We start from the raw sequence: 23,899 nt of genomic DNA, 5'->3' as shown, positions 1-23,899 counted from the left end.
GCAATTGCGATATACATCTGAGTAAATTAGCTTACCACGCCTATTTTCATTCTCTGCTTTTGTATGGCATCATTGAGTAAAAGAGTGTTGATTGCACAAAAGCGTGTAAACAGAATAATTGCTGGAGCTAATCCAAGATCATCCTGCAGACACTTATTTAAAGAGCTAGGGATCTTCACTGTAGCCTCACAATATATGTATTCTCTTATGAAATTTGTTGTTAACAATCCGAACGAATTCAAAAAAAAAAATGGCTCTGAGCACTATGGGACTTAACATCTATGGTCATCAGTCCCCTAGAACTTAGAACTACTTAAACCTAACCAACCTAAGGACAGCACACAACACCCAGCCATCACGAGGCAGAGAAAATCCCTGACCCCGCCGGGAATCGAACCCGGGAACCCGGGTGTGGGAAGCGAGAACGCTACCACACGACCACGAGATAATTCAAAAGTAATAGCAGCGTACATGGCTACAACACTAGGAGAAAGGATGATCTTCATTATTCAAGGTTAAATCCAACTTTGGCTCAGAAGGGGGTAAATTATGCTGCCGCAAAAGTCTTTGGTCACTTACCTAATAGCATCAAAAGTCTGACAGATAGCCATATAGCATTTAAAAGGAAATTAAAAGAATTTCTTAATGGCAACTCCTCCTACTCATTAGATGAATTTTTGGACATAGTAAGTGGGTAATTTCCCAACCTAAAAAGAGTTTTATATATATATTGATGATCTATGGAACAAGTACTAGTCTAATCTAATCACACTGGCCCCCTGAGAGCGCGGACGCACCTGTGGTAGCTGACGTTGAGGTCGAGCAGCTGGCGGCGCAGGTCGAGGTGAGCGTTGACGTCTGCCCAGGCGCGGCCCAGGGACTGCGCCATGGCGGCGTACACCTCGGCGCGCGGCCGCTGCGTGCTGATCACCTGGTCCGCCTGCCGCAGCAGCTCCTCCACCGGGCTCTGCTTGCTCTGCCGACACACACACCACACACATACAGTGCAACCACCCAAAACAAGCGACACGGCTTCGAGGTGATTCTACAAAAACAACACCCGAGTCCTGCTCTCCAGTACTACTTAGGCCGGTATTACACTATCAAATTTCTTTGTCAAAGATATTTGATGGTGTCATAGGAAATTTTGTCAAATGTCGTCCAATATTTGATCAAATCTAGGGCCTCGCTGTAGATTTGATCAAAGAAGTCGCTTGTCTTCTGTTCACTGCAATGTGACATGTTACCACATGGAGCGCTACTAGCATCGCTACAGCATTCTGTCATCTGTAGTGTTTTTATAAACATTGCCGGTAAATACAATTGGTGTGTGCCGACAACTACAAAATTAATAGAGATGTATGAAGCAGATGAGGCGTTTTACAGCGTGAGACACCCTGAATACAAAAATTGATTAAGAAGATTGGAGACCTGACTGACTTGACTTAAACTAACCTAACCAAACCCTCTCCTGTAGCAAGGAATCGGAGTGTTACAGTGAGCCTGTCTTCTGCAGATGTAGCAGTTCTTAAGTGAGTATTGTGCTTTGTGATATGAGGATACACTTCACTGAGAACATACAGAAATGTATGCTCATCCATTCTTAAGTAATGGATGTACGACTTGACGTCCTCCACTATAAGCTCACGTAACAAGTTTTGCTGAATGCTTTTATCGTGTCGTCGTAAGACCCACGGCTTCACCCAGGTACGATTCATTTTCTCCCCCGCCTCTCTTCTGCATGTGCGCACAGTGCAATTGTGGTACCTGCAACTGCTGCGGTTAATAAGTTGTTGTTGTCAGCCATCTTGAACTTTGACGAAAAATATGACAGTGTAATACCCCTTCTAGCGCTATGTCAAAGATCTTTGTCAAATATATTTGACGGAATATTAGATCACATCTTTGATCAAATCTTTGACAAAGAAATTTGATAGTGCAATACCAGCCTTACAAAACAGACGGCAGATTTTATCAGTCCAAGAAGCAACATCTCAGGTGCAGAACTTAGAATAAGGCGTGTCCTCTCCTTTTACTCATTTGTATCCTTACGGAAATCGACGTACTTCGAAGGAATTATTCGAATGGGACGGAAATCGATTGATTTGATGTGCATGTACGGCCAAACAAATGATTACAATTTCTGAAAAAAATGGTTGATTCATTCAAGACGAAGAGCTTCACTAACTGAGCAAGTGACTAGCATGATGGTCCACCTCTTACCCTTATGTAAAAGTCCATTTAAAAAAAAAAATAAGTATACTACAAGAATTTAAACACTCTAAAATAATCGCTATATTAAAACCTGGCAAACCAGATGATAGCCCCAGGACGTACATACCAATAGCTCTGCTGTCTGTGACTTACAACCTGCTAGAACGGCATACTCATCATACAATAGAAGTAATTCTTGTCGAACAAGCACTTTCGAGCAAAACGAAGCAACACAGATCAGGTTCTTTCACTCACCACCTAAGGCAGAATTTCAAAGCAAACTTACAACCGCAGTTGCAGTCTTTGACTTAACAGCAGCCTTTGATACAATGTGGAGGGAAAGCTTGATATACAAGCTTATTCCCATAATTGCTCGCAAACCAATCGCTCGCCTAGCCGACAATATACTGTTTGACCGACTGTTCCAAGTTCTCATCGGATGCAACATCAGCTCCCCAAGAAAATTAAGAACGGTCTACCAGAGAGATCAGTCCCTGCTCCACTTCTCTTCATCTTACGCACTGCAGACATGTCAAAAATAAAATCAAGGAAGTTTGGTTAGATCGGCGACTGGGTACTTGGAATATGATGTAGCTCAAGATGTAGTGGGAAAGTACTTTCGCAAATGGAGACTCCAACCAAACGCTACCAAAAAGGAAATTTCTTGCTTCCACCTACATAACATACTCAGCGAAAGAAAAACGGCATACAGTTTGGAAACACTACACTCATTCATAACAGAATGACAAAGGACCTGCGGGTAATATTTGGTAGAATTCTATATTTATAAGAGTGTCTATCAAAAACAGGTCCAAATATGAAACAAGAGCCGGCCGCTGTGGCCAAGCGGCTCTAGGCACTTCAGTCCGGAACCGCGCTGCTGCTACGGTCGCCGGTTCGAATCCTGCCTCGGGCATGGATGTGTGTAATGTCCTTAGGTTAGTTAGGTTTAAGTATTTCTAAGTTCTGGGGGACTGATGACCTCAGATGTTAAGTCCCATAGTGCTTAGAGCTACTTGAATTTTGTTATGAGACAACAAACATCATTCAGTAGCTTTGTGGATCAACCTGCGGACCATTGCCATCCCCATCACACTCTTCTACTCTGAGTCTTGTCTTCTCAACCGCTGAATTGTTGGACTAAACGGGCCGTATCTACGAAAGATAATGTCCAGCTAAATAACGCCGTGACAATGTTCGCTCAACATCTACAGTATGGCTGCCAGTACTAATCCACATTCAATCCACGACGCATAAACGCTCTCACGAACGAGTCTAAAAAGACCATGGATAATAAACATCTACCAGCCCATCAAGATGCCGATGATGCAAACCATAAGCGACTGAGCGTCAGATGACCACCAAGAATAACAGAAAAGGTCGCTGTGGAAGATGCGTTCAACATTATAATGCATGGACTCAAGAACGGACCGGACAACAAAGTAACAATATGCCGTGGATCGCCGATGGCGTGGATTCGATTTGCCACGCGAAACATGACCAGTGCTAATCAGAATTAGAACCCAGTACTGCACATGTGCATATTTTTTACACTAATGGCCTAAGCGAACATCCCCACTTAAGACTGTGCAGAACCACAGACCATCAGACAAATCACAGAAGAATGTCCCACAAGGTCATACGATGGCAGGCCAGAAGTCTCCCTGCTGCCGACTCCAAAGTTGCCAGATTACATAAATGCACTAGATGTTTGTTTATAATATTTTATATTGTAAATATGATGTCCTGCACTCTATATAGTTCTTCAATTTGTCAAAAAGCAGTACGATAAATAAATAAATCCTGCATTCGTATATCTATATTACTAAGTCGCTGAAACGGTGATCCAGTTCCAGGTTGCCTATCTAATGGATTCCTGGGGCATCAAACATTTTATTTCCAGTATTTCATACAATTATCTACCGAATTTAAAAAATTAAATGCTGTCATTATCTACTCATTAAGATGTATAATCTGATGTTAAAGGTGTAACACAATGAGACCAATATTAAAGTTAACAACTATGATGCAGGGTGATTCTTATTAACGTTTAAAAACCCCCGAAGTGACGCAGATGAACCTGAGACAAATAATTTGGTGCAAGACACATAGGGCCGCAAATGTCTGGAAATGTCCCAGAAGTGGATGACGAATGTTGAGCATGTGACGTCATGGGATGAGGTACCTCTCCGCACGTGCAGCAAATAAGTATCAGTCTGTTGCACCCGGTCATCCCAACCTTCACGTCGGCGACGCTCCAGGCCTACCGGCGCGACTTCAGCGCGTGGGGCCCAGGGTTCGGGTCTTGCGTCTGGCAGGTAGTGTTTCTTGCACTGCGTGTGACAGTTACGTGTTTACATTTAGGTAAGATTTATTATTTTATTTACCGGTCTCGCGGTCTCCGCTGATTATCTGCAAAGTGCAGTACAAGAAAACCCTACCATATTGCGTAACAAGTAAACAAGCATAAGCTTCCGAACTGCATCGCTATTGTAAAGATCCGAAATGGATATTATCAATCCTTTTAAATTCTGACTTCGAAATAAAGGTGTTGTTCCTTTTAATGGGGAATGAAATTTTACGTTACGCGATGTCCAATCATTCCAGTCATCAGCATTTGCTGTCCCCGACTTAGGCGCAATTACCAGCGGCCTCACCCGTCTCTACGGTTAGCCTAATTTCAGTCCGTTGTTTCAATTCAGCAGGAGTTTGGGGAAACATGTGGTAAGGGGGTGCTCACGTACAGTGTGATAAATGTATGCTTTCTCAATTTTATGGTAACTTGTAAAGTCAAAAGCAGTAATCTGGAAGAATTTTGCGCATCAGGGAGATATCGTCAAGAGTATTCCACAACCATGCGTCCTGAGCCGAAATGTGTACAAAAACATCTGTGAAGTGCTTACAAACATGTGTATAGGAATGTGCCTCTTGAATGAAGTTATATATACGAAAACCATGGAGAAAAGAACGTATGCTGGTGCTAAAACGTTAAAAACGCTTTTCTTGGATTATTTGAAATACGCATTTCACCTCATTCAAGAGAAAAAATAAAGCATGTATTAAGACGAATTACATCTGATGATGGACCCACAGAGCCCGAAATACATTGTCTAAATAAAACACGAAAAATTGTGACTGAAGGCGTCGTTTAATCCATACCTCCATTGCAAAAAGGAAACAGTATTTGTCAGGGTATGGTCCTATCCTACAAAGCTATACTGGAATTTAAAAGATTTACTAGAGGTGAGGTGAGGTAAGGTAGGCCAAGTTCCGCCTTCTGGCCCTACACAGGCCAATCGGGTCCGACCGGCCGTCGTGTCATCCTCGGCCAAAGGGGTCATCAAATGCGGTAATGGAGGGGCATGTGGTCAGCACCCCGCTCTCCCGGTCGTTGTCTGGTTCTTGACGCTGGAACAGCTTGTGCAAGGTCGAGCAGCTTCTCGGTTGGCCTCCCGAGGTTGAGTGCACCTCGTACCAGTCCTCACACCGAGGAAAAGTGTCTGGCAGCACCGGGAATCGAATCCGGGTCCCCCGCATGGCAGTTAACTATGGAGGCGGACCCTTGATACAGAACTTACTTTAAAATACTTCAAAATTTGCTTCCGTCACCATTGTGGGGACCGCTGTGTGTACCTACAGCTCAGAGAACGGTACGATTCAGCTATTGAGAGCTACGGTACGGGGAAAAAGCCACAAACATTTTTACGATCGCTTCAAACCTTACCTTAAACACACCGGGCCATGTGTAATTCTTTTTCGAGTCTTTCCTAACCTCCTGAATCCGGGCGGTTATTAATTTCTTTTCCCTAAGATATTTGATCAGTTGCTTGGTGAGTGTACTGTCATTCACTCTGTAAATAGCTCCCAAATAGTACTATCCTCTACGTGATTGTTTCTCACGTATTTATGTTCCGATGAACTTCTTCTTTACTTCTTCATTTCCAAAATGCTGATTTTTTCTGAAGTCCAAGTATTTTCCGTATAACTGTTCTTTCTAAAATTCTAATTTATCAAGCTTATAATCTAATACTAGACATTCGCTAGCATACAGGCATTCTGGTTTCACAACTATCTTGTAGTGCTTTACTTTAATTTTTTTACATAAGGTCGTCTTGTTGGTGATATCCTTAGTTACGCCACACTCTATTCCCATCTTGTGTATGCTTTTCTCTAAAGTGGATATTTCTGAAGCGTTTTCTTCAATAGTTTCATCCAAATATTCGAAGTTTTCTATTTGCCCAGTATCTGTTATTAAATATTTTGGAGCCTTTTTTACACTTGCCCTAAATTTAGTTTTCTCCACAGAGATTCTCAAGCCAGTCATGTTGGCTGTCGCTTCCAGAAGACCGACTCGCACTGGTGCGCCAGTCAGGGTGCCACAAAGTACAGCAAAACCATCCTCAAATGGTTGCAATTAGTTGTAACCTTTTTCTTTCTTCCTAGCATGAGCGGTAATATTTTTGATTCTTTCAGTTGTTCATTCGAATTCTTAGAATTCTGTTCACGACACAGTTGAAAAGAAGTGGAGATAAATCGTTGCCTTGCCTGACACATGTATCGTCGAAGTATCTCATTCGTAAATCTTGCTTTTGAGATTGTATCTGTCACAGCTTCTCTTTTATGTTTCCCAACTTAGTTTTAACTACAAATTCACGGATTACCTTATCTAGGGTCCCCCTATCAACAGAAATAAATTACTATTAGTAATATTTATAATTAAAGTTATAACAGCTTGGTGCCCGTTTGCAGGTCACTGCCGATATATACCTACGTGCATGATATCTCCTTCACACTCAGTGACTGGCTTGTCACACCAGCGACCTGCTCTAAGCACCACACCATACGTCATACCGCGCGAGTGTGGCTTGTCACAACTCTACGGCCTGGGGAACAGTCCCCCCGCTACATTTTGGTCGTTCGATAAGTCACTGCTTGACAAAATATCGTAACGCCTGGATCTCCTAGTTACTTCAAAAAAATCTAAAGGAAAGTCATAAAAGTCCCGATTATGACGAGGTACGTCGCACAGACGTCGCTCCGGAACAAGTCACGTATGAATGAGACGCTCCGCCTTTGCTTTCCATACCGTAATACCCATTTCGGACAATTGCACCACATGCAACGTGTCGACACAGTATATTGCGAACGCGGTACATATGTACGGCGGCTGCCGCCGCCGGCGGCTCGAGGCGGAAACGCCAAGTGTGCAGGCAGCTATTTTAAAAGCTGACGATAGCACGACTAGTCAGAACTTGTCAACACGTCTACTAGTCGGTACAGGATTCGTAGAAGGAAGACCGCAATGTATACGAATGCGTTTCGGTGAAAATGCTTCTTGATCGATTTCCAAGTCTAACTTGCAGCACTACAGTGGAATAAATTATTGTGCCTTTCGAATACCTGTAGTTACATCTAAATCTATACTCTGCAAACAACCGTGAGGTGCTGAATGAGACTTCCACTCTGCAGCGGAGTGTGCGCTGATATGAAACTTCCTGGCAGATTAAAACTGTGTGCCTGACCGTGACTCGAACTCGGGACCTTTGCCTTTCGCGGGCAAGTGCTCTACCAACTGAGATACCCAAGCACGAAGGTAGGAGACGAGGTACTGGCGGAAGTAAAGCTGTGAGGACGGGGCGTGAGTCGTGCTTAGGTAGCTCAGTTAGTAGAGCACTTGCCCGCGAAAGGCAAATGTCCCGAGTTCGAGTCACGGTCAGGCACACAGTTTTAATCTGCCAGGAAGTTTCATATCAGCGCACACTCTGCTGCAGAGTGAAAATCTCATTCTGGAAACATCCCCCAGGCTGTGGCTAAGCCATGTCTCCGCAATATCCTTTCTTTCAGGAATGCTAGTTTTGGAAGGTTCGCAGGAGAGCTTCTGTAAAGTTTGGAAGGTAGGAGACGAGGTACTGGCGGAAGTAAAGCTGTGAGGACGGGGTGTGAGTCGTGCTTGGGTAGCTCCGATGGTAGAGCACTTGCCAGCGAAAGGCAAAGGTCCCGAGTTCGAGCCTCGGTCCGACACACAGTTTTAATCTGCCAGGAAGTTTCAACCGTGAGGTGCACGGTAGAGGGTACGTCCCATTGTACCAGTTATTACAGTTTCTCCCTGTTCCCTTCACGTATGGAACGCGGAAAGAATGATTGTTTGAATGTCTCTGGGCGTGCAGTAATTATTCAAATCTTATCCTCACGATCCCTGTGTGAGCGATACTTAAGGAGTTGTAGTACATTCCTAGAGTAATCATTTAAAGCCGGTTCTTGAAACTTTCTCGGTTCAGTTCGTTCAGAATCTCTGTGACACTCTCCCACGGATTAAACAAATCTGTGAGCATTCGTACTGCCTATCTCTGTATAAGTTCAATATCCCCTGTTCGTCCATTCTGGTACGGGTCACACACACTTTGGGAATATTCTAGAATCGGTCGCACTAGTGATTTGTAAGAAATCTCCTTTGTAGATTCATTGCACTTCCCCTGTATTCTAGCATCTGCATTACCCACGAACAAAGAGCAAGGCATATTTTTGTTTTAAGATGAAAACTTGCCTCCAAAACAAGTCAGTTACAACTTCAGACTTAAAAAGAATTCGTAATACATTTTCTACAACAATTAATCTTATTGTCACTTTCACTGTATATATGTAATGGTGTGTAGTATTTCGCAATCATATTTTAGATTCTGTTAAGTGGCGTGCGACAAACAGTAACACGACACGCAGCCAAATTTATTAACCCAATTTAGGCGAAATTTGTTTATAACACTGAATACACGATTTAGTGATAATATGGTCGCAGAACTCCTTAGAGGCTTTTTATCTGAAGTGATGAAATATAATACGTCAGTCGCAAAGAGACAGTTTTAATCATTTTCGCTAGGAAGGAAACCGAATTACGACAAATGACTGAAGTGCCACAACTTAGAACGCGATACATGTTGTAGCTCCAATGAATCACTCCAGTCAAGTATCAAAAAATCCCATTTAGAAGTCTTACAAGGCAGATTATGAACCAAAGATCTCGGGTTCGATCCGCAGGCAATCCTGGCATCGTTATGTGTCACTTTCCATTTCTTTCATCTCTCGCAGGATTTGTTACTGTGAAAAATGCCGAGAAGCACATTGGTCTGGAGTTCCCGCTACACGATACGTCCACCTACTGTGCCTAGTTCTCTCTCTGTCTCTCTAATAGTTTACTCGATTCCTACTCCAAGTGACACCATGAACTAAAACACGCCCATTTCTTTTGTTTTGCGCTTTCTCCCGCAGACTTTCCAGGGTGGAATCCATTACTTCTCTGATGCCATCGATCTATCTCATTCTTTGCCGCCATCTCCTCCTGGTGCACTCGATCTTTCCCGGCATTAGTTTTTTCCAGCTAATTATGTCTGCTCGTAATGTGCCCAAAGTAAGTCAGTTTTTGTGTCAGTATCGGACCTTCCAAGGAGCAATTTGGTTTTACCTGCTGTAACACTGAACTATTTGTCCTCTTTGCGGACCATGGAGTTATAAGAAGTTTCCTCCAACACAATTCAGAGGTGATTATTTTATGTCGTTCAGCTTTCTTATAGTCCAGGTCTCACTTCATTCATACATCGCAACTGGAAAGACCACAGCCCTTACTATGCGGATCTTTGTTGTTAAAGTTGTGTCTCTGCTCTTTAAAACATTGCTGGACATTGCCTTTCTACCCCGTGGCTGCACCATCAGCTGAAATCAGGGAGGCAACTGGACACAGAAGCTACCTCCATTTTTTGTCCTCCTACGTGCCATATGGTAGGTGCAGTTGCCATTTTTTTTCTTGGCTTTCAGCATTAGATCGGCCTTTGCACTTTCTCCTTTAACTTTCAGTAAGAGGACCTATAACTCCTCTTTTTCTAACATTCCACCTTCAGTATGGTATCATCTGCATATCTACGGTTATTTTTGTTTATCCCAGCTAGTTTAATTCCGGTTTCTTCTTCGTCTAGCGCGGCATTCCCATGGTATGCTGTGCATACAGGCGTTGAATGAAAAAGATGACAACATGCAGCGGTACCGTGCTGTCGGCGGGGTGAGTCAATTAAAAGGTCGGGGAAAGGTAACAGCGTACCACCGTCAATACGACCGTGTCTTTTTTTTTTTTAAGTAAAGCATTGCCGCGGTGTTCAAATTAAACTACGTCTTACAACATATAAGCTGACAGGCATACATATGTTTTACACAGTACGATCCATAAGAAAAATAGCAGTGATACAGGATCGGAAACTGAGTGCAATACGTGAAACGCTAGAAAAAGAGGATTCAAATTTTGAATCGAAATCGAGTGCACTGAGTCGTTCTACATTATTACGATTAATCGTGCAATTGATCTGTTGAACATAAAACGAAGTCACTGACTGTGGAATAGCCGGCCGGGGTGGCCGAGCGGCTCTAGGCGCTACAGTCTGGAACCGCGCGACCGCTACGGTCGCAGGTTCGAATCCTGCCTCGGGCATGGATGTGTGTGATGTCCTTAGGTTAGTTAGGTTTAAGTAGTTCTAAGTTCTAGGGGACTGATGACCTTAGAAGTTAAGTCCCATAGTGCTCAGAGCCATTTTTTTGACTGTGGAATCATTCCCATATGACGCCTAATTGTCTCTCTTACTGTAATGGCGTGAGAGGCGTTTCTGGTTGTGTCGCGACGTTTTCACGAAACTTGAATCAGTAATGAAATAAAATGGAACACCCACAGCTGTCCTTTCGGTATTATTTATTATATGGCTACCGGTTTCGGTGATTCAATAGACCATCTTCACGCATGCACGATTCCATCAGTGGCCATCATCTATGGACTGGTTTCCGTAGACTGTGACAACGATGTTGTCTCTCCAACCATCCATTTCTCTGGCACATTTTTCTGGTGTGCTGTAATTTTTCAAAGTGTTTCGTGGATTGTTTGAATAATTTCATAACATAACAAACTTCTAGTAGGTAAGTAATCATAATATATTACAATAAATTATCCTTAACGTTTTGCTGTATGATACTTAAATAACTTTCTTGTTCGTATGTTAGGTAATTATTCAATCTCTGAAGTCTGATCAAAGTACACTGCTAATTACATACGAGAAATAAAACCCTCAATGTAATCTTTTTTATTTTAGTTCTTGGATAAAAAATTGTTAGAGTGAGTGATCGGAGAAAGCGACTTTGTGGAGCTGCGTGTAAAAAGAAGGCCAAAATGAAAAAAGAACAAGAAGACATTACCCGTAAAACGATAAAATTGAGAGATTTTTTTCTTTTAAGTGGAGGTGGAAGTAGTGTTGAAAGAACAGGAACTTCAACAACATGCGCTGACACAATACAATCTGGAAAAGACGAAACAGATTTGAATTTTGCGGCCAACAATAACGGTTATCTGTCGAACAATCTATTTTTGAAAAAATGTAGATTTATGTTTTTACCGAAGAGGTGGTAGAGGCACCATCAATAAGTATAACAAATGAAGATACGTCTCTGAATCATACGCTAAGTAATTACCTAGGAATCAAGGAACTAGAAGTACCAGTTACTTATCAACTATTCTGTTCACGGGTCATAAATTCTTAAAACAGATTGTAGACAAGATAACAACAGCGAAATATTTTTCCTTAATCGTCGATTCAACCAGATTTAGCACACGTGGCCCAAATTACTCTCCTCATTACATACGCTTTTGGAATCAGGTGAACCGTGTGAAATATTTCTCAAGTTTTTGCCCTCGGAGGGACATAAAGCTGAAGAAATGTTTTCTGCCAGCATTTCGGAACTCTAAATACTGGGCATAAATTTTGAAGACTGTCGTGGACAATCACATGCTAATGCCGCGAACATGTCTGATGTCTGTAATGGCTTACAGGCTAAAATTCAAAGACACGCACCTTTTACTTTTTCGTTCCTTGCTTTGCCAACTCTTTAAATTTAGTGGCAACTACGGCTGCTGAATCTTGCGAAGAAGCTTGTCGCTTCTTCCTGTTGCTTCAAGAAATCTACCTTTTTTTCTTTTTTTTCGAGTAAGGGAAAACGCTAAAGAGAGTAAATCTGGCACGTTGGTCAGCTAGAGAGGACGCATGTAGAAATTCGGGCGATTCTTGGCACAAAGTCCTTAAAACGTCAGAAGCAATTAAGGATGACTGTTCCGAAAAAGCCTATAATGCGAAATGAGGCGACAGGAATATTTTTGAATTTAGACAATCTGGAAACGGCGGTAAAGGTTGTTTTGTGGAAATTTTTTTTTTTTTTTTTTTTTTGAAAGAATGAACAAAGTCAGTGTTCAAATGCAGGGTTCTATTGTAGGTTTGATGACAGTTGCCGATCTTTACGAATCTCTTTGCAAGTTTTAGTAGCTGAACGAGAAAATTTTAATTATTTCGAAGAGAAAGCTATGAAATTGAGCGTGTCGAAGCAGTATACAAAAGACAAGGGAAAAAGAAAACCGAAAAGGAAAGAAATTTATGATGAAACACCCGGTGAAGAAATAGGAATGACTGCGAGCGATACTTTCAGGGTTAACAATTTCTTGTCCTCATTGATAGAATCGTATCCGAATTTTAAAAAAAATGGGAGAAGGCCTACAACAGGTTCAATGAAAAGTTTTCGTTTCTGACCAAAATGAGTGAACTGGCATCAACCCCTCTGGAAAAAGCCCTTTTCTTGGAAGAAATGTGTCGTAATAATTTAGAGACTGACTTAGTTCAAGAATGCGTACATTTTCAGTGCCAGCTTTCGACTGAAAGATTTTTGGTAAAACCAGATTCTGGATCACTGAAAACTCTATCTTCTCTCCTGCGAAAACATAATTTGCAAGATGTTTATCCAAACTTGGATACAGCAATCGGCATGGCTCTTAGTACACCAGCGAAATAAATTTTCAAGCGAGAGAAGCCTTTCTTGCTAAAACGGGTGAGAAATTATTTAAGCTCTACCTTAAGCCAAGAAAAGTTAAACGCCTTAGCTCTTTTGTGCACAGTAAGAACTAAAGAGCAAGACTTCATATGACGATATAATTGATAATTTTCCGGATAGAACATCGCGCAAAAAGGTACTGTAAAACTTTCATAACTTATTTAATTGAAATTTATCGTCATCATCAGCCAGACTGTTACCAGGTAATTGAAAATATTGTTTTAAACTGTAAGTAAGAGCCATAAAAATTATTTAATGACGTTTACCAACGTACATTATTGTGTAAGTAGTAGTAAGGCATACCTTCCGCCGCCTTATTAGCAGTACATGATTGAGCTCTTATTGGCTCAGGAATATACTAAAAAACTATTTCTTGTGCAATCTTAACTAAATAGTTAGGTTGTAAAAATGATCTAGGAACTGACCCCACCGATCCCCCCAGTTCACAATCATACTACTTACGGGAATAACATGGTGTAATTACGACGACAGTTTACAAATAGTAAAGTTACAATTTCACTGACAAAAACTGTAATTAATATGATTGTGAAGCAGGGTATCGAATTGTAGAGGTCGGCAGGAGTGACAAAATCTGAACAGCCTGCTGGCAGCAAATGTGTAAATCCGCCATTGCTCCTCCCCACTATGATCCGAAGAGGTCCTGCCTTGCTTTCCTCAACCAGAAGCTCTTCTTGTATACCTAGATGGACGGAAGGAACGTCGAGTATCGTTTAACGTTCCGTCCACAAGGTCATTCGAGACGGAGCACAAGCCTGGATTAATGAAAGATGGGTAAGAAATCGGCCACGCCCTTTCAGAGGAACCAAGCCCTGCATTTGTCTCAACCAGAACTCTTTCCAAAAACACAGAGGATTTCCTCGACCACACCATTGCTCACACGATACCCCCACGATTTTCGTGTGTCACATGTTGTGATGATAGTGACGTCTGATAAGACATTCCTTTTTCGGTACGGACGTTAAGGATCGCGAGAAAACGTGAGGGAAAAAAAGTGGCGTGAAAGTTATGACTACTGGAAACAATAAAATTTTCTCATACTGATCTTTTACAATCGAATTCCCCCTCCCTCTCCATCAAAAAATATTTCTCATAATTAGCTGACGATGGACGAAGACAAATATCTCCGTCTGCTATCAATAGTCACGCCTTTAATTAAAAGAAAAGTATAGTTACTCCGGAAGCCATTTCTACCCGTCAGTTACGGGCAAAGGGAAAAAAACCTCAAAAAGCAAAGGAACTTATAGGGGTAAAACGAGAGACAGTAAAAATGTCACTTCAACAACTGAAAGTACCACAACTCCGACTTCTATACGTAGCCAGCTGACGCTCCTGACTCTAATGTTTCCTTAAGGTTTTTCTTTCTTTTCGGAAGTCTTTCCGATTTTATTAATCTTCTTGAATGAGGGCTGGACGCACATACTGCTGGTTTCAAAAGTACAATACCATCCTGCAGGCAGGTAGAAAAGGTTTTTCTTGTTCTGCATCTGCAGCCTGCAGGACTTCCTCAAATACGGCGGAGTGTCCAGACCAAGCTGGAACAACATATTTGCGTCCAGAGTGGCATTAATATACGCTGCACATTTCAGCATTCATCGCCAAAACCCCTGGAACCATTATTTACAGGATATGAGGATCAGGAGGTTATGATGTGCCGTACTGCAAGCACTACTTCACACGTATTGCACTCTGGATGGCAACAGAAGTCTGTTGGACGGGACGCAGTTTGACAAGGCTCCGTTAACAGTGCAGTTTCGCTGTAGTCTGTGACACCTCTTTATGCCCGTACGATCGTATGACTCTATACCCAGCAGAGAAACAGTTCCTTTCCCTGTCTCTGCAAGACGTAAAGGGTGTCTTAAGTGACCAAGTGTACTTTGTTTACTGGGCACATATACTCCATAGCTGGAGTTCACTCAGTTACTCGGGAAAAATGAGGAAGTACTCTTATCTGTCCCTAACTCCAAGAAAGTTTTTTTACACACCCAGATGTTATTCCGTAGCAATCCCGTAATGGTGACATTTGGATGACATCAAATACTGACAAGGGTAAGATTCACAGGCTAGTATAAGGCGTGTAGGTTGTGGAATTTTTTTCATGCAGAAGATCACAAGCACCTAAAGACCTTTACTTCCGGCAGACGTCAAAATTGAAGATATCTACGTACGAGGTAATATTGTTACGTTGTCTCATCTAACGTCATTTAATATCCACAAATCAGGTTTCTGTTTCTCGGTCTTAATGTGTAATACTTGATGTAGACATAGAGTTGTGCAGCATATCCATAAAAGTTGACTTACTGTTCGATCACCCTCTAAGCTCTGGGGTTAGTCTGTGGAAGTAACTTTGCGACTTGATTGATAGTAACAAGAGATTAATTTTTCTTGTTCAATTAACACTGTCGTACGATTAAATAACGGAGCTAACTTCATGGAAAGGCGGTTTTGAACAGCCGGGAAAAATGATTTCTTATCGTGCCTTTCGTGGTTTCACTTCACTTTCATTTCTTTTGCAGTGTTTCTTAATTTTATTTTCCTCATAAACGTGTAAAATTTGAATTTGTGATTAGCGCTGTGCATTTGTCAGATTAAACGAATTGGGAGAAGCTGAGTGTCCGCCATCCGGATCTGACATGCTCGTTGGTAGCAGCTGCGTACTGCAAAACAGCGCTAAAATATAGGGGAGCAGCAGCACTTGTTCTGTCTTACGTTTTATGTGACAGCTATGGGAATTTACATTTGTAATTTATATGGTTAGAAATATTGGGAATGGTACTGGCACACACAAATCGCGCCTGAAGTGGCAGACAACCATTCCTTTTGTTTGGTAGGGAGAAAATGGCGTCTTTGATTACGGACTACTTTTTTTTACTATTGTTTTGTAGGAAAATTATGAGGCATATACAGTAGTGATTGTGCAAAAATACACGATTTCATAACGTGCGTACGCTACAAAAAGTGTTCAAATGTGTGTGAAATCTTATGGGACTTAACTGCTAAGGTCATCAGTCCCTAAGCTTACACACTACTTAACCTAAATTGTCCTAAGGACAAACACACACACCCATGCCCGAGGGAGGACTCGAACCTCCGCCGGGACCAGCCGTACGCTACACCGCAAGTATATTAATTTCCTTAGTAATTTTTTATATGTCTCTTAAATGCTACACATTATAAAGTAGTGCGTAAACAACATTTCAATTAAAATGTGCAGGCAGCTCAAGGGCCTTAAGTCGATAAGAAATGCACCTTTGAGTAGCAACACAATTATCGGTAATGTAATTACCTTTTACACTATGATATTTGTGACTAAAATGAGAACAAAGGCCAACAGTGAGTATAATAGGTCCGTTTGCACATCTACATTACACTAATACTCAGCAAGTCACATTACGGTGTGTGGAGGAGGACATTTTGTGTACCGTTTCTCCTATTCAAGTCACCAACGACCTGCAGCAGCAAAGACTGTTGATAAGCGTCCGCGGGAGCTCGACTCTTTCCTATTTTACCTTAATGATCTTTTCGGAGATCCCTATACGAGCGAGCAATTTATCGGTTCTCTCTTCTAAGAACGTACGTTCACGCAGTTTAAACAGTAAATCACATCGCGACGTGCAGCGCCTCTCTTACAGCGTCTGCCAATGGAGTTGGATGAGCATCTCTGTCACACTTTTGCCCTTACTAAATGAACGTTGTTGTTGTTCTTGTGCTCTTCAGTCCTGAGACTGGTTTGATGCAGCTCTCCATGCTACTCTATCCTGTGCAAGCTTCTTCATCTCCCAGGACCTACTGCATCCTACATCCTTCTGAATCTCCTTAGTGTATTCATCGCTTGGCCTCCCTCTACGATTTTTACCCTCCACGCTGCCCTCCAATGCTAAATTTGTGATCTCTTGATGCCTCAGAACATGTCCTACCAACCGATCCCTTCTTCTAGCCAAGTTGTGCCACAACTTTTCTCCCCAATTCTATTCAATACCTCCTCATTAGTTATGTGATCTACCCATCTAATCTTCAGCATTCTTCTGTAGCACCACATTTCCAAAGCTTCTATTCTCTTCTTGTCCAAACTATTTATCCTCCATGTTTCACTTCCATACATGGCTACAATCCATACAAATACTTTCAGAAACGACTTCCTGACACTTAACTCCATACTCGATGTTAACAAACTTCTCGTCTTCAGAAACGCTTTCCTTGCCATTGCCAGTCTACATTTTATATCATCTCTACTTCGACCATCATCAGTTACTTTGCTCCCCAAATAGCAAAATTCCTTTACTACTTTAAGTGTCTCATTTCCTAATCTAATTTCCTCAGCATCACCCGACTTAATTCGACTACATTCCATTATCCTCGTTTTGCTTTTGTTGATGTTCATCTTATATCCTCCTTTCAAGACACTGTCCATTCCGTTCAACTGCTCTTTCAAGTCCTTTGCTGTCTCTGACAGAATTACAATGCCATCGGCGAACCTCAAAGTTTTTGTTTCTTCTCCATGGATTTTAATACCTACTCCGAATTTTACTTTTCTTTCCTTTAATGCTTGCTCAATATACAGATTGAATAGCATCGGGGAGAGGCTCCACCCCTGTCTCACTCCCTTCCCAAACACTGCTTCCCTTTCATGTCCCTCGACTCTTATAACTGCCATCTGGTTTCTGTACAAATTGTAAATAGCCTTTCGCTCCCTGTATTTTACCCCTGCCACCGTTAGAATTTGAAAGAGAGTATTCCAGTCAACATTATCAAAAGCCTTCTCTAAGTGTACAAATGCTAGAAACGTAGGTTTGCCTTTCCTTAATCTAGATTCTAAGATAAGTCGTAGGGTCAGTATTGCCTCACGTGATCCAACATTTCTACGGAATCGAAACTCATCTTCCCCGAAGTCGGCTTCTACCAGTTTTTCCATTCGTCTGTAAAGAAATCGGGTTAGTAATTTGCAGCTGTGACCTATTAAACTGATAGTTCGGTAATTTTCACATTTGTCAACACCTGCTTTCTTTGGGATTGGAATTATTATATTCTTCTTGAAGTCTGAGGGTATTTCGCCTGTCTCAGACATCTTGCTCACCAGATGGTAGAGTTTTGTCAGGACTGGCTCTCCCAAGGCTGTCAGTAGTTCTAATGGAATGTTATCTACTCCCAGGGTCTTGTTTCGACTTAGGTCTTTCAGTGCTCTATCAAACTCTTCACGCAGTATCTTATTTCCCATTTCATCTTCATCTACATCCTCTTCCCTTTTTACAACATTGCCCTCAAGTACATCGCCCTTGTATAGTCCCTCTATATACTCCTTCCACCTTTCGGCTTTCCCTTCTTAACCAACTGTTAGCTGTGATTATGTTCTGTGCAAAATTCTACCAGGCGGCTTCCCCTTTTATTTCTTAGCCCCAATCCATATTCACCTACTACGTTTCCTTCTCTTCCTTTTCCTACTGTCGAATTCCAGTGACCCATGAGTATTACATTTTCGTCTCCCTTCACTACCTGAATAATTTCTTTTATCTCATTATATATTTCATCAATTTCTTCATCATCTGCAGACCCAATTGGCATATAAACTTGTACTACTGTAGTAGGCATGGGCTTCGTGTCTATCTTGGCCACAATAATGCGTTTACTATGCTGTTTGTAGTAGCTTACCCGTACTCCTATTTTTTTATTCATTATTAAACCTACTCCTGCATTACCCCTATTTGATTTTGTATTTATAACCCTGTATTCACCTGACCAAAAGTCTTGTTCCTCCTGCCACCGAACTTCACTAATTCCCACTATATCTAACTTTAACCTATCCATTTCCCTTTTTAAATTTTCTAACCTACCTGCCCGATTAAAGGATCTGACATTCCACGCTCCGATCCGTAGAACGCCAGTTTTCTTTCTCCTGATAACGACGCCCTCTCGAGTAGTCCCCGCCCGGAGATCCGAATGGGGGACTATTTTACCTCCGGAATATTTTACCCAAGAGGACGCCATCATCATTTAATCATACAGTAAAGCTGCATGCCCTCCGGAAAAATTACGACTGTAGTTTCCCCTTGCTTTCAGCCGTTCGCAGTACTACAACAGCAAGGCCGTTTTGGTTAGTGTTACAGGGCCAGATCAATCATCCAGACTGTTTCCCCTGCAACAACTGAAAAGGCTGCTGCCGCTCTTCAAGAACAACACGTTTGTCTGGCCTCTCAACAGATACCCCTCCGTTGTGGTTGCACCTACGGTACGGATATCTGTATCGTAGAGACAGGCAAGCCTCCCCACCAACGGCAAGGTCATAGTTCATGGGGGGGGGGGGGGGAGGACTAAATGAACGTGTGACGAAAATCGCTGTTCTTCCTGGATTCTTTTCTATTCCACCAATCTCATCTGGAACGTATCGCATACTGACGTGCAGTATTCAAGCACTGGAAGAACAAGCTACCTCGTTTTGGAAACGCTACGATTGCTAATGATTCTTCCAATAAATCTCAGTTGGGCATCTGCCTTACCTGCGATTCGTTTCACGTGGTCGTTCCGCTTTAAATCGCGCACTTACGCTAAGTCTGAGATACTTAGTGGACGTAACTGCTCCCACTGATTTTTCTGCAATCTTGTAATCATTTATGCCCATTTATCCGCACTCCATTTATTAATGATAAGGCCGAACTGCCAGTCCGTGCACTAAGCGTCGACACTCTGCAAGAGTTTTTCCGTTTCGCTACAATTTCCTAGCGTTGCGATTTCGCTATATGTAACAGCATCATTGGTGAAAAGCCTCGGGGAAGTTCCTCCGTTATCCATTTGATTGAGTGTCCTAATACACTTCCTCAGCGTCTACCCCAATTTAGTTTTACGTCTAAAGGTTTCTCTCCCTTGGGAAGAGACGTCCTGTTTGCTACAGTTTCTAACAACATTTACAAATGGCTCTTTATGGTTGTCTCGGATGTATCAATCGTTGAGCTAACTGCGTTCTGGACCAGTTTCGCAATAAAAGCAGCTCGTGCGGTCCGCCGCCATCGCGCCCGGTCACGCCGCGGCTCGGCGAGTCACGCGTCGCCGGCGCCTGGAAGCACGCCGCCCGCCACGCTGTGGAGCGTCGCGTGCGGCCGACACAGCGCGGCGCCTGGCGGCGGCCAGCATACAGCACTGTGCGTATTCCCGTCGGTGACGCGACAGGGGGCGACACCTGGCCGGCCGCCAGCCGGACGGCGCCGAGTCAACGCGTCACGCGTCATCCTGTCCCCGCCAAACCACGAGTCACGCACTGCGCACGCCTTGCTGACATTCGAGAAAGGAAGACGGTGCCAATATATGAAACCGAGGAGAGGTACGATCCATGGTTATGAACTGTACCATGTGTACGCGCAGAAAACCGGAAACTTAATTATTTTCAGCCATAATGGCTATGTTTGTGAACCGTGACTGTGTGGGATAATTATTTATTTCAAGTTTCTGCTACCAGTCACTTTTTATTTTATGCTTAATCTAACATAATGCAACGCGTTTCGAACATGTTCTGTTCATCTTCAAGCGTTTGTACATACATACATGCATACATACATAGAGAAATGTTACTTAAAAATAAAGTCTTAAACTAGATTAATCTAGAACACATGCCACACCAGCAGCTACAGTAAAAAACAAAGTGTTCTAGATTAATCTAGTTTAAGACTGTTTATTTTTAAGTAACATTTCTCTATATACCGTGTTATCAAAAAGTCAGTATAAATTTGAAAACTGAATAAATCACGGAATAATGTAGATAGAGAGGTACAAATTGACACACATGCTTGGAATGACATAGGGTTTTATTAGAACCAAAAAAATACAAAAGTTCAAAAAATGTCCCACAGATGGCGCTTCATCTGATCAGAATAGCAATAATTAGCATAACAAAGTAAGATAAAGCAAAGATGATGTTCTTTACAGGAAATGCCCAATATGTCCACTATCATTCCTCAACAATAGCTGTAGTCGAGGAATAATGTTGTGAACAGCACTGTAAAGCATGTCCGGCGTTATGGTGAGGCATTGGCGTCGGCTGTTGTCTTACAGCATCCCTAGAGATGTCGGTCGATAACGATACACTTGCGACTTCAGTTAACCACAAAGCCAATAATCGCACGGACTGGGGTCTGGGGACCTGGGAGGCCAAGCATGACGAAAGTGGCGGCTGAGCACATGATCATCACCAAACGACGCGCGCAAGAGATCTTTCAAGCGTCTGGCAATATGTTTTTTTTTATTTTGTTGTTCTAATAAAACACCATGTCATTCCAAGCATGTGTGTCTATCTACATTATTCCGTGGTTTACTAAGTTTTCAAATTTATACTGACTTTTTCATCACCTGGTATGTACATATGTACAAACGCTTGAAGATGAACAGAACATGTTCGAAACGCGTTGCATTATATTAAATTAAGCATAAAATAAAAAGTGACTGGTAGCAGAAACTTGAAATAAATAAAACTGGAAACTGTCAGACAGATGCGAATGTAGAGAGATTGGTACGCCTGACCACACTGTGCTAGTGTTGCCTACAAAGAGATACCAAGGAAAACATCGCTGTAGATGTTGACCTCCGACTTGCGTTAAGAAGCACTGATTCCTGGGCATCTGTAAACAACATTGCTCGCCAACTCCCACAGGGAACTTCCAAGGTTCAGGACACAAAGGAATGTAAACAGCTGAAGCGTAAGCTCGTCAAATATTACTGCATTCACATTTTCAGATAACAGTAACAGCGATTTTTATTGCCTAATTATTAAACACATATATTGAACACTCTCCTTTATGTCTAGCACACGGTTTGTTGCTGCAGGTATACTCTACTCGTAAGCAATGAATGGCATGTGCTTCATGCTGTAGTAGATATAACTAAACACCTGGCAACTCAAATGAGACGCCACTACTAGGGTTCTACAGAGTCCTACAAGAGCATACCGATCTAAGCAACAGAAACTGTCATCAGGTACGTTGGACGCTCCTGCTCGAGTTTTCCCACGGACGGCACAGATCCAGTATATAATGGACTTTGTATCAGAACTAATTTTGAGAATTGATGAAGGTATATATACATTACATTTGGGGTGTATAAGATTTTATCGTTTTTTATCATCAACTTGTCTTTCTTTTATTATTACGATATTATTAGTATCGTACGAAACTAAAAATATTATAAATTTCGAAACATAACATCATACAGCATTAAAACATGTTTTTATGAGACGTATTACAGGCAGCCAGGGAACATGAAATGTAAAACTGATGGCCTCAGTAAATGACTGAATGGGCCCGCCCGTTTGGCCGTGCGACCTAACGCACGGCTTCCCGGGCGGGAAGGAGCGCCTGGTCCCCGGCACGAATCCGCCCGGCGGATTTGTGTCGAGTTCCTGTGAGCCGGCCAGTCTGTGGATCGTTTTCAGGCGGTTTTCCATTTGCCTCGGCAAATGCGGGCTGGTTCCCTTTATTCCGCCTCAGCTACACTATGCCGGCGATTGCTGCGCAAACAAGTTCTCCACGTACGCGTACACCACCATTACCCTACCATGCAAACATAGGGGTTACACTCGTCTGGTGTGAGACGTTCCCTTCGGGTGGGGAGGGTGGGGGGAGTTCCACTGGGGGCCGAACCGCACAATAACGCTGGGTTCGGTGTGGGGCGGCAGAGGGGTGAAGTGGACTGCGGTAGTCGTCGTGGGGTTGTGGACCGCTGCGGCTGCGGCGGGGACGGAGCCTCTCCGTCGTTTCTAGGTCCCCAGTTAACATAACATAAATAAATGAATGAATGTAAATGTCTTCCCACCTTTTAAACGTAAGCAGTTTCAAAGCCGAGAGGTTGTGACAGATCGATATTCCTTTCTCAACACTTCTACAGCCCGTAGATGAATGAGTACTCCTTAGGTGTTTGAGGCGTATGTTACGCCCAACCAACAGGGTGCATCGGCCGAAGTGCGATGCGAATGGCCACGACTCTGTTTAGTGAACAAAATACAAGCTTACCGAGTACGGTACCAGATTTGTGACTGGATTCACGGCTTCCTAGCAGGCGTAACTCAATACATTGTTCTTAGGGAGACGAAGTCGAAAAGATGTAAAGGTAATTTCGGAAGGAGTATAAAGAAGTGTTATAGGGTCGTGTCTGTTTACAGTTTACATGAAAAACCTAGTGGATAATGTCGGAAGCTCCATTAGACATTTCGCAGACGACTGTGTCGTATATAAGCAGCTCGCAATGCCATATAACTACAGCGAAACGGAGGATAGAGGATTGGCACGAGGAACGAAAGGAAATGCAACGTATTGCGGGTAAATACACGGAGAGGCCCATTACTACTCGATTACGTTGTTGGCTGTAATCCACTGGAAACATGTGACGTCGGTGGCTGTTGCTGAAACTCGATCCACACGAGAAGAAAAACAGCCTTTTTGAGGTACGACAGCACGCGGTTAATCGCCAGTGAATTCTAAGATTGCTTGTCCTTGAGCGCGCGCCAGCAGTTAATATGGAGGTTTTAAGATGCAGTCGATCGCGTACACTCGGTAGGAGGAAGTATTCGAAAGAAAGCCAAGTGGTGCACTGAAATTTTCGGTCGCATGTCGCAAAAATGCTGAACAGTAATTCGCACATAGGCAATGTCGTCCAAACTTGAGGCACTCATGAAACCTGAAGTTTCATTCGAATTCCGTGGCGTGATTTCGTTATTATAATTGAACGATACCTTTCGACTTGTGCTCAATGAACTTCGCAAGACTTATCACATAATACTAACGATCAAACAATC

At 42.6% G+C, this 23,899-nt stretch overlaps 1 protein-coding gene across 4 annotated transcripts in view; it reads right to left on the bottom strand.

Moving 5' to 3' along the window:
• Positions 1 to 23,899, bottom strand: part of LOC126481027 (titin) — an 804,028-nt gene that overhangs the window by 337,013 nt on the left and 443,116 nt on the right. For all 4 annotated transcript variants that reach the window (XM_050104491.1, XM_050104492.1, XM_050104490.1 and 1 more), the window contains one exon: positions 798 to 976. In XM_050104491.1, coding sequence (XP_049960448.1) covers positions 798 to 976 — 179 coding nt within the window. The remainder of the gene's footprint in view (positions 1 to 797; positions 977 to 23,899) is intronic.

This window comes from Schistocerca serialis, chromosome 5, assembly GCF_023864345.2.
Source record: "Schistocerca serialis cubense isolate TAMUIC-IGC-003099 chromosome 5, iqSchSeri2.2, whole genome shotgun sequence".
Lineage (NCBI taxonomy): Eukaryota > Metazoa > Arthropoda > Insecta > Orthoptera > Acrididae > Schistocerca > Schistocerca serialis.
This window is presented reverse-complemented; position numbering and strand designations above follow the sequence as displayed.